At 41.2% G+C, this 12,701-nt stretch overlaps 1 protein-coding gene across 1 annotated transcript in view; it reads right to left on the bottom strand.

Annotated features, from left to right (window-relative positions):
* Positions 1 to 12,701, bottom strand: part of LOC143282034 (tyrosine-protein phosphatase non-receptor type 2-like) — a 93,908-nt gene that overhangs the window by 43,707 nt on the left and 37,500 nt on the right. Inside the window, exon 4 of the mRNA XM_076587458.1 lies at positions 8,510 to 8,647. Coding sequence (XP_076443573.1) covers positions 8,510 to 8,572 — 63 coding nt within the window. The 5' untranslated portion in view covers positions 8,573 to 8,647. The remainder of the gene's footprint in view (positions 1 to 8,509; positions 8,648 to 12,701) is intronic.

The following is a 12,701-nucleotide window of genomic DNA, read 5'->3' as shown; positions in this document are numbered from 1 at the left end:
CACACACATACACACGCACGCACACACACACACACACACACACACACACATATATATATATATGTATATATATATATATATATATATATATAGATAGATAGATAGATAGATAGATGTCCCTCCCTTACAGACACACACACACTCACACAGACACACACACGCTGACATTAAATATCAACTGCACTAAAAACAAAATTTCATAAGCATTAAGCTATTTCTTATTTTCTAACATAGAATTCTGTTCGGACATACTAACATGCCTACACATTTACACACGCGTACCAGAGCACTGCACCCTCACAAACACATGCACGCACGCACACATGCACGCACCCCCCCCCCCCCACACACACACACACACACACACATGCCCATTAAAAATAACCAGATAGAAAAAATGCCATCACATCTACGACCAAAACTACATAGAATACACAATGCATTAAAACAGGACTACAAAAATACTAGTACAAAGATATTTCTTAACAGGCATACCTTGGTTTAACCGTTCCGCCCAGAACAAAATGCTTACAGAAAAGGTAAGATTTCAGATCTGACTTAAAGGAATGTAGATAAGAGGCATTTTTAAGGGATGAAGGTAGAGAGTTCCACTCATGGGGAATCTGAGCTCTGAAAGACCTATTTCCAGCACATTTCAGATAAGTCCTTGGAATTTTATGCAACTTTTCATAACTGGATCTTAATGTTCTGTGCGGTTCATATGTTTCCAATACAGAGGAGAGATACAATGGAAGAGACTTGTCAAAATGTTTGAAGGCGAGTGTTGCTAACTTATAGTGAATGCGGGACTCAATCGGAAGCCAGTGTAACCGATTCAGCAGAGGTGTAACATGATCAGATTTCTTTTTGGCGAGAACCAGTCGTACAGCATTCTTCTGAATTTTCTGTAATCTGTTGATGGAGAAAGATGGTAAACCTGCAAGAGTGGAATTGCAGTAATCCAGCTTGGACAGGACAAAAGAGGAAACCAACTGAGCCATATTTTTCTGTTATGTAGGGTCTGGCTGAGGCTAGCCTTCTGAGATGAAAACTGCATGAGGGACACAAGAATTAAATTTGATCGTCATAGTCAAGGTTTGATCGAAATATACACCCAGATGTTTGCAATGCTGTTTAAGCAGGGCCAAACGTAACTGGGTCCTTTTATGCTGCCTTAAGACGAGTTAGGTCTCCAATGGCTAAAAGTTCAGTTTTGTCTTCATTGAGCTTTATTTTTGTCCATCCATGTTTTTACATCAGCTACACAAGCTTCCAATTCAGTAATGACTGTTTAAAATCAGATAGTGGAGCGGCTTTTTGTAATTCCGTGTCATCTGCATATTTATGGTAACCAAATGGGTGCCTTTTGAAGATGTCAGACAAAGGTTGAGTGTACAAAGTGAACAAGATAAGCCCTAAGACTGATCCCTGAGGGACACCAAACAGAAGAGGAATGACTTTAGAGGTGCTATGTTTTTCTTTAACCTTGAGTTGACGATTTCAAAGATATGAAGAAAACCATTTTAAAGCAGTAGATTTAATGCCAAAGGTAGTGCTAAGACGATTGATAAGAATTTGGTGGTCAGCTGTATCAAATGCCGCTGACAGATCTAAAAATGCCACTACAGATGTAAGTCTTTTGTCTGTGTTTGAAAGGAGACTATCTGTGACGGAAAGAAGGGCTGTTTCTGTGCTATGGCTTTTCCGATAAGCTGACTGACAAGTTTCAAGCAGGCCGTTTTCATCAAGATGTTCCTGGAGCTGATTTGACACAACATTTTCAATGATTTTAGAAATGAAAGAAAGATTAGAGATAGGTCTATAGTTCCTTAGCTGACTTGTGTCCAAATTGTGCTTTTTTCAAAAGAGGGGTGACAATGGCCAATCTAAGACAATCATTAACAATGCCTGACTCTAGAGAATGATTAATAATTCTGGTGATCAAAGGGAGAAGGTCATCAAGACATAATTTCAAAAGGTTAGTGGGCAATGGATCAAGGTCACAGTTCTTACTTGGAGATTTAAGAACAAAATATCTTACAACTTTTTCAGAGACAGGTCTAAAACATGTCATTAAATTTCCTTTAAAATCATTAAATTGGTCCTTTGGTGGGCTAGCATCCAGTTCTTGTCGGATGTTTCCAATTTTGTCATTAAAATAATTACTAAAAGCATCAGGGAGATCCTGAGGAGGAATGGTTTTTGGCAGCAAGAGTTCTCTGCTTTTGCCAGTGAGCTGGATTGATACAGCATAGAGCTGTTTGGACGTGAAACACTGACTGATGGAGGCGCTGAAATGCTGACGCTTTGCATACATACAGAGCAGCCGCCCCCACCCCCACCCCCCCCACCCCCCCACCCACCCCCTTCACACACACACACAACACGCAAAGGAGTGGACCTACCACAACTAAACGTATGGCTTTAGAAAGTGAAAAACAAAAACAAAAAATACCAGAGGAGTGGTGGTGGCTGACATCAACATAAGCAATGTGCAAAACTGACCTGCTCCTTGACCTGCTCACAGCACAACCCAGCTTTCTTTGTTGCCACAAGCAGTTGATGCTCTAGACTCTTTGTACTTTGTTACCCTCACCATATTTTTTACTTTCTGCACATCTGTCTGTCTGTGATCGAACACATCTCAGATTCCTCAGTCGCTAGTGATCTAACAAAGGAATTCATATTGGGTTTACAATTCATCTATACAACAGAGAGAGAGAGAGAGAGAGAGAGAGAGAACGCAAGAACGCAAGAATTTTATTGTATAGGCCATATGACCCGTTACAACAGATCGTGCGGACAATGACAGAGTGAACCTTTGTTATAGTAGACTATGAACATAAAAAAATAAAAAAAAATAAAAAAGCATTAACGACGTCGGTTTGCATAGTAAATGTATCTTCCAAGGTCATGAAGGCAATGCTTGTCTTGCATCAAATGCTGAAACCTAGTCATCGACGGATAAAGCGTGTATTTTGGGGGAATATACTTCTGTCGTAAGTCATTCAGTTCTGTGCAGTGGAAAAGAAAATGCAGTTCCGTTTCTATAGCATTGCGGCAGAATGAACATGTGAGATCTTTCTCTGATACAGCAGTGTAACGTTTTTTGTGTGTCTGTAGTTCGGATATACCTTATCTAAATCTTATCAGGATGTCACGGATATGTTTGTTCGTAACTGTAGTGAAGTAAGCTTCCAAGGATACTGATGTTTTGAACGTTTGGTAAACACTAAATCTAGTGCTGGTGCTGGTATGTTCAGTCCACTTTTGGTAGTAACAATCTATCAGTCTCTGTTTGAAAGATCCCAGGAATATATTTTGATTTGCCACCCCCTGATTTTCCCATACAAAGCCAAAACCTATCTCGTATAAAGTTTTATAAACCTGTGTTACCCACCAAATCTTACCATCATTATGAAATGATAGGAGCATGTTTTATGCTTTACGTGGAAGTCTGGAATCATCTAGTGTTGTTAAACGTAACCAGTATTTGATGCAAGCGACATAGGTAAAAACATATAAAGGGCAACGTCCAGTTTCGCCGTACACCATGTCGTTTGGGGTTCGGGGGCTGACATTTAGCAATTTCTTCAATGCAAAGGTGTGAACATTTTCCACCGCTTTCTGTTGTGTTAAACCCCATATTTCTGCACCATATAATAACATTGGCTTAATTTGTGTGTCAAAAAGTTTTACAAAAATGGTTGCTGAACAATCTCCTAATCTCCAAAGGGTTCTAAAAATATCAATGACCCCTTTTCTCGCTTTACAAGTTAAGCCACTGACGGCTTTACTAAATGCTAATTTTGTTGAAAAAATCATACCTAGATAGTTATAGGAATTTACCACTGACATTACCTGCCCTTTATAGAACCACATTTCTTTCTTTGCCACGTAACCCCCCTTTCTGAAAATAACAATGTTAGATTTGTGAAGATTTACATGAAGTCCTAGCTCATCTGATTTGCATGCAAGTACATTTAACTGGTTTTGTAAGCCTGTAACCGTGTCTGATAGTAAAATAATATCATCTGCAAACAGTAAAATAAAAAGTTCAAGCACATCGGGGGAAAGTTGTATACCATGTTTTCCATTCTTAATGATGTCCTGAGCCAGTTCGTTAATGAATAAGGAGAACAAAATGGGACTTGTTATTTCACCTTGTTTTAAACCCTTAAGGCAATGAAAAGCTTCTGAAATCTGACTTCCAATACGAATGCGGGCCTTAACAGTTGTGTACATACTCTTTAGTGTGTTCAGTATATTCCCTTTTACTCCTAATTTGTGTAAACTGGGCCACAATTTGCAATGAGAAATAAGATCAAAGGCTTTCTTAAAATCAATGAACGCAACATATATTTTTTTGTTTTTCAATAAATGTTTTTGAATCATAGCAAAAAGCGTGAAAATGTGGTCAATTGTAGAGTGATCCTTTCGAAAGCCTGCTTGTATCTCACCAAGAATATTTTTCTCTTCTACAAAAGCTGACAATCGTTTATTTAAGATGTAACTAAAAATTTTGCTACAAATATTTAATAAGGAAATACCTCTGTAGTTATCAGGATCGTGTATATTTCCTTTCTTGTGTATTGGGTGGATCAGGGCTTCTCTCCAAGCTTCTGGATAATGTCCAGATGAAAAGATACTATTAAATAAATGGACGAGAAAATCTGTTACTCTGCCACGTGTGATTGCGGTCTTAAAGATTTCGGGGATAATACCATCAATACCTGCTGCTTTATTATTCCTAAGGTGGTGAATGGCCTCAGTTACCTCCTCTGCAGTTATCTCGGCGTTTAACCGTGTAACATCATCGTCACAATCAGTAGCATCAGCCGGAAAAGCATTGATTTCAGACTCCTCATCTTCCCGCCCACCTTCTCCACTACCAAAAACATCTTTAAAATGTTGAACCCAGATTTCCAGTGCAATTTTCCCCATTTGTGTCGTTTTATGTGAAAATTTCTTAACACAGCGCCAAAATTTCCCAGAATCATTAACATTGTTTGTAAGTTCGTCTCTGGCTTTTCTTTTGAATTCCTTTTCTTTATCGACCAACAACTTTTTATAATTTTTGTGTGTGTCACAATACGACCTTCTGTCGGGTGAAGACTGGGTACGCCGACAAGTTCGGAGAGCGGACCGAGTGGTCCTCCTCATTTGTTTACACTCTGCGTCAAACCACGCACTCCCCTTTCTCATATTTCCTCGCACTGCTTTTTTAAAGCACGAGGCGGCAGAAGTTAACATGTCTGTAAAAATATTGACGGCTTCATTTATATCTTGGTGTAGCAGACGATCTGCTTCAACTAATTTTTGTACATTCTCAGGCCGTTCAAGATTATATAACAAGACGTACTCTTTGTCTTCTGACCATATACGTTTGTCGAAACAAGAAAAGGTTTCTTCCCCATGTTCAAAATTTTCTGTACAAAAAACATGACAGATTATCGGCATATGCTTGGACTCAATACGTTCCCCAACATACATCTCACGAGGTAATGTACAGACTGAATGTGAAAACAAAAAGTAATCTATAACGCTGTTGCCAGTAGAAGACAAGAAAGTATAGCAACCGTCTTTGTCACCTTCAGTCGTACCATTTAAAATGTGTAGGTCGAAACCTGCACACAATCATAGCAGATTTTTTCCGTTGCTATTGAGATAATGATCATGAGAAAACCTACGAAAGCTGTTATTTGATTCCGTCCAAAGGTGATTATCATTTACATTATCATTATCGCATCCACCCTGTACAGAGCGGAAGAGATCAACGTCAAAATGCCAAGGAATTTTGTTTGCAATTCTGGCATTTAAGTCTCCACATATGATGAACTGTGCATCAATATTACATTCTAAAATATCTAGTAAGGTACGCTCCAGCATAGAAATACCATCCGCGAATTCACTGTTAGTATAAAATGGGCTGTCAGTGGGGTTCAGGTATACGCAAATCATGAAAACATCTGTATCAGTTCCAAACAGTTCGATGGCTAACTGTAGAATTATTATATTGTTATATTGTGTTGACACTTTTCTAACAAATTTCATCAATTCATTCCTAACGAGAACAACCACTCCTCCACTGTTTCTTCCCTGCTTTGAAAATTTTTGAGCTGGTGCAATATGAGGGGTGTGCGAAGGGAATGCTGTTGAACAAAAGCTATGCATAAACGTTTCAGTGAAACAAATAAAGTCATAATCCGAAACATAGGACAGGAAAGAAGGATCATTTAGTTTGGAGGCAAGACCTTCCACGTTCCATGCCAGTGAAGTCAGCTCACCTGAGGACTGATTTACACTGTCACTGACTACAGGGTCACGGCCTTCACGTCAGAGAGAGAGAGAGAGAGAGAGAGAGAAAATGTCAGGACTTTGACGGAGGTTACTTCATACTGTGTCAAAGAAAGATATAGAGACAGTGACAAAGAAACTGGCAGACATCAACACATAGAAATGGGCAGATTGTCACTGGTCCCAAAACATGGTTTGGTCGTCGGGCCGTGGAATTCTCCATTTGTGGCGTTTATGAGATAGGGCGTGAATTTCGGCAAAGCTCCTTTCTATCCACAAAGTGATGTTGTCTGCCCACTTCTTTCGCTGCCTGCCTAGTTTTATTTTCCTCTGCACTGTTCCCTGAATGATGTAAGTGACTTTGCCCTTTTCTTTCACAGTCTTTCTCCTCTCCTTTTCCCCCGCACTGTTCCCGGTCTTGGAGAGCCCCATCAGATCTTGTCCGGTGACCATATCATCTAATTTTCCTTTTTCGACTGTCGTCAGTAGGTATTCATACCGACCAACGAGATGAAATATTTGTTATGTGGTCCTTGTAAAAGATGCCAAGGAGTCTCCAGAAGTATTTCATTTCAACTGCTTGAATCCTTTTTCTGGAGCTCAACTGTAAGCGTCCAGCTCGCATACTTACAAGGAAATAGAGAGAACCAGTGCATGCACAAGGGCTTCAGTCTTGCTAGTGCTGTTGCATTCTGCACAACGTTTGTCAGTACTTCGATCTTGGACCCTTCTTCACTGATGATAGCGCCAGGGTACTTATCAAACTGCTTCACTGTCTCAAGCTGTTGTCCGCTCGGTCTTAGTAATAATTGGGTCCTTGCTGTTCGTCAGAGTTTCGTTTGCTCGGCGCTGATCTCCGTACTTGGTTGATGTTTCGACCAAGCAGTTCACAATATCCTCACTGCCTCCCAGCCCATCAATACCATCAGCGAAATCGGAGACTTGTGATGGTATGTCCTCTGATGGTACGTCCTCCAATGTTGATAGAGCTATATTGTTCTTCCAGGGCATCAGTCTATATACATTGGAGGAAGATGCTGAAGAGTGCAGGAGATAGAAGACAGCCTTGACAGAGCCAACTGACGTATGGAATCAGTCACCGACAGTTTCTCTAAGGAGAAATGCACTATTAGATTTTGCTTACAGCTGTTGAACAGTGTTGATCAGCTTCTGGCCCATGTTGAACCTCTTGGTTGTTGCCCACAGTGCAACATTCCACACTTGATCAAATGTCTTCTCAACGTCGATGAAGACACGGTTCTGTGGTGCTTCTTTCCACTGCGGAACCCAGCTTGTTCTTGTACAATGGCTTCCTCTACCTGTGTTATAAGTCTGTTCAGGATTACTTTGAGCATCACTTTACTTGCATGGCTGATCATGTTGACAGTTCTGTAATTCTGGTGTAGTTGTACGTAGCCTTTCTTGGGAACAGGATAATTAGAAACTTTGTCCATGTTGTTGGCCTTTCTCCAGTCTACAGTATTTTGTTGCAGATTCTGACAAGGACACATGTCACTGCCTCTCCTATGTGTTTTATCACTTCAGTTGGTGTGTTGTCGATGCTTGTTTCTTTTCCATTCTTCAGTAATCTTATGGCTTCCTCCACTTCTTCGCGTAGTATTCGAAAGTTATCATTGTTGACTCTTCGTTTGAGAATAAACTGTCCATATATTCACAATGTATTTTTCTTCTGTGAGGTAGGTATACTTGTTCTTCTTTGTCGTGTATCGTGGTGACTCTGGACTGCATTTACTTTGACATATCTTTCACGACTTGGAATGCCTTTCTACTGTTGTTCTTGCTCGGGAGAACACTGGACATACAATGGACATATACAGCCAGTTGTAAACATTTTTAAAAATACGAGTACTTCGGGATTTACATTTCAAGTATGCTTAGTTTCACGACTACATGAAGAGATTTAGCAAACAAAGTGTTCTCGATTTTCCACTATTTCCGTTGTTCGTCAACATGCCGGTCAGAACTGTCTGCATTAATTGGCATTTTGAGGTAGAAAATCTAATATTTTACAGTAGCTCAAAAAATGGTATCGTGTCACTTTATATCAGACCACATAATCTAAAGAGATAGAGAGAGTATGAATCAAATATCTTTATGATAAAGGCAGAATTTTTCTTCAACAAGCTAGCTGTACATTTTTATCTATCGAGATCTTCATCCTAAAGGGATGTAGTTCGGTCAACAAACTCACGTGGCCATCCTCCACAGGGTTGATGAGCATGACGATAGTGGAGGACTGATGTTGCCACACCATGCTCCAAAGGTCCTCCACAGTACTGTCCAGTGGAGCCTGGGTGGCGATGTAGGTATGAGGCTCTCTTCTGTACCCCTGTAACACCAATATATATGTGGGGCTCTCCTCTGTATCCGTGTAACACCACTGTATCTGTGGAACTCTACTTTGTACCCGTGTAACACCACTGTATATAAGGAACTCTACTCTGTACCCATGTAACACCACTGTATGGGACTCTACTCAGTACCGCTGTAACACCACAGTAGTTGTGGGGTACACATATACACTAGTTGTGGGGAATACACAGAGATAAATTAGCTGTGGCGTATTGAAAAAACAGACTTTAATTGTGGAGTACAGAGAGACATACGTTAATTGTGGAGTGCAGAGAGACATACATTAGTTGTGTGGGTACACACGGAGAAACATAGATTAGTTGTGGAGTACAAAACAACGGACCAGGCGGAGGAGGAAACATTTCCCAACATTTGCGAAGGCGGAAGAGGATGACCAAAGGGCAGGGGGAGCTCTTAGCCTTGGCTGGAAGTCCTCCTAGGAGACGGAACTCCGAAGAAAAAACCTGCACCTGCCGTATCTGCACCTGTGGGATTGTGAGCGTCGGTAGGTGAGAGAGTGGGGAAGGGACTGCACAACTCCTCCTCACTAAAAAATGTCACCTGTGCTGGTCAGGCAATCAGGCTAATGTCGGATGGTCATTAAGGAGAAGCGTGAGCGAAGGAAGCAGGGATCAACTTCTGGAGACGTTTTCCCTTGCAACACCTGTGGGAAGTGCTGCGCATCCAGAATCGGCCTCTTCTCCCATATGAGGACACACACCGACAGATGAGCCTGCCTGCCAACTCCTCTTCACTAAAAAAAAAAAAAAAAAAAAAGTCACCTGTGCAGGTCAGGCAACCAGGCTAATGTCGGAACGACGAGCTAGCCCTTCAACACCCAGCTTTCCAAGCCCTGCGGCGATGGAGAAGTGGTAACGGGGACAGGCAGAGGATGCTGCTGGCAGTTCTTAGTCACGACTGTATGCAGGCGGCTGTGGGGTGATGGCATTGCTCTCCCCACATGGGGAAGGGGAGATAAAAGGATCCCTAAACAAAGCCTGCCTCGCCTAGTACCAAGTAGGAAACCGCACCTACTTGGACATCCAACACTAGCGGTCGAAAACAACAGAAGAAAAGAACCAGGAGTCATGCCCTGACTCTGGGTGCCTGGAATGTTCGCACCCTTTAAGACAGAGACGACAGACCAGAAAGGCGCACAGCGCTCATTGCTAGAATGCTTGATCGCTACCAGGTGGACATAGCATCCCTGAGCGAAACCAGGTTTGCCGGTGAAACCCAGCTGGAGGAAGTTGGAGGGGGCTACACCTACTGCATTGGGAAGCCAGATAGCACCCCAAGAACCTCAGGCGTGGGCTTTGCCATACGAACAAACTTGCACGACAGCTTGACAGCCTTCCACGTGGGATAAACGATATGCTGATGACCCTGCGTCTGAAGCTGTCTGAGGATCGCTTCTCCACAGTCATCAGCTGCTATGCCCCGTTTGTTTGTGTACAGGGAGTATTGCACACACACACACACACACACAGAGAGAGAGAGAGAGAGAGAGAGAGAGAGAGAGAGAGAGAGAGAGAGTAAAATATATGATAACTGAAACGGATAAGAAAGGAAGATATGTTCCATCTCTCCCCAAACATTCTACCCCGATGTCTCAGAAAGCTACAATCATTATTGTCAGTTAAAATACCATGCTCCCCCAAATCTGCCTGTAACTTCTTTTTCTGATAACAAGATTGTTGTTGTCACGGCTAATGACTGGTGACAAAAGCAAAATATCGATATAACCATTAATGTCACCACCACAATCATTACTACTATTACAGAGTATCAGAACGCAGTATTCTACAGCTGATCCCTTTATGTGGAACGGACACGTCACAGTTGCCATGGAAAAGATCACTAGATGACTTAAAGCTTCACATATTTTCCCCTGATCAGTTAACTGTATTGTGGTCTGTAATCTCGCTCCCATGGTCAGCTGCAAAGGCGCGAAGAAACAGGTGGCCAAAATCCTTGTAAACGTAGAAAGAAGAAATACAAGATAACGAAAAAGAAAGGCAATGACGATTTAAAAAACAAAAAGGAGAATAGGGATGAAAGGGTAAAAAAAAAAAAGTGGAGAAAGGGAAAGGTGGTTGGGAGAAAAAAAAACTAGATTAAACCAGGCAAAGAAAATTACAAAAGGGCGATGAATAATGAGGATAGCAAGGGCCAAGAGCTGGTAAAACAGGCAACAAGAAATAAGCTGCTTTTTTCCTCTTTTTTAAGGATTAGGACTCTGGTGAAAAACAATGACGAGGATGCCACACATATGGTTATGCAAAAAAAAAAGACACACACATTTGAACAACAACAACGAGACACACACACACACACACACACACACACACACACCACACAGAGAGAGAGAGAGAGAAATCACATCGCACATGAAGAAATCCAAAGGAAAGGGTGGTGGGGAAGTATCAGAGAGAAACAAAGGGGCACAAAACGAGCTAAACAAGGCATGGTTGTAGGCAATTTCGAACACTTCGTCATGACAGGGCCTATTACTGTACTTAGCATTTGCATTCCTGGCTTTTTGAAAACATGTTTTTTTTCCGATTTTGATATGACCAAGCGCTATGCTTGCTCCAAAATTTGCCTCACGCACAAGCTGTATTAGCTCGCCTCACGCACAAACTGTATTAGCAGATGACAGTTTTCGCAACTAACCCACGTGCAGAATATGTGTGACGTCACTCCCAGTTTGAATGCAAAGCTGCTTACATCATTTTGTCCTCCTCGCCAGACAACCTACTCACGGCTCGACCAGTGTAGCATCGTGGTACGCTATTGGCTGAGCTGGAATCTGTGTTTCTGCACCACTGTATTTAATTAATATATCTTTTGTCGGATCAGTAAACTACAAGTATTATATACTGGCAGAATCGTCGTGATTCCATCTTTAAGTCTATTCCATTTATGTTTGCCTACGTTAAACTGATTTAACTCAGTTTGTAATTTTCCGTGATGAGCTCGTTAAAACTGACCCTATTCAGGTGACTTAAATTAAGATTATAAATTCATAGTAAATAATCAACACTTCATTTTATACTCATTATAAAGTAGTCGTTGAGCTCTTTCTTTTGCAACTTATCCGACGTAAATCGGTTCAGGAATCATTTAGAAATCTGTCACTGAACACCTAGTTGTCAGATTTGGCCAGATTAGCGTCGATCTGTTCGCAGCACACGTGACTGTCTTTGTAGTTCACTTAACCTGTATAAATTGGCACAGTGAGTGATGAGTGGTCATTTCATACCTGGTCAGTCATCTGACCAGAGCTGCTTTCTCTCTCTCTCTCTCTTGCTGTGTCGCGGGCAGTGTGAGTGTGTGTTCTCACAACGGCTGACATCTCGCTACGCTGACATCTCGCTACGTATTGCTGTAAGTACTAGTGTGTAGAATGTGATGATTTGTTAATTGTATTTTTCGACACAGTACTTGTGTTCATATGAGTATGTTCAGTTAATTCTTTGTTCAGTTATTGCGTTGACATGTAGTCACAGCTCAGCTATGATTGATCTAAATAATTGCCATGTCGTCATATGTTCATAGCAGTATTCCATTAATTCTTCTTAACGTCAGTCAATGACGTCTGGGTTAAGCTTACAGATAGTTTGTTCCAGAATGTTCTAGTGGATGATGCATTCTTTCTCATCTACTGTCACTGATGAAGGTTAGGTTACTATCCCGCTTCAGCAGAGGCGATTTATATGTTGAGTACAAGCTTAGCTAAGGTCATTTTTGGCTTTGATGCAACGGATAACTTGTGTTGGTGTAAGTTCATTCACTACTTAATGGTTAAGTCATGATGGTTCTTCACTTACTACCTGGTCTATCAGTTTGCCAGTATAATATCAGAGCCACTGATTCTATTATCGTGTTTATTAGTCATGTATTATTTTACATGCTGATATCAGTTGTACTGCTATAGTGTGCTCAGTACTCTAAGATGTGTGTAGCATTCTGTTGGATTAATATCAGTTATTGGTTGAAGCCACCTGATATGTATCAGTCTGTTAATT

The sequence above is a fragment of the Babylonia areolata genome, chromosome 5, assembly GCF_041734735.1.
Source record: "Babylonia areolata isolate BAREFJ2019XMU chromosome 5, ASM4173473v1, whole genome shotgun sequence".
NCBI lineage: Eukaryota > Metazoa > Mollusca > Gastropoda > Neogastropoda > Buccinidae > Babylonia > Babylonia areolata.
This window is presented reverse-complemented; position numbering and strand designations above follow the sequence as displayed.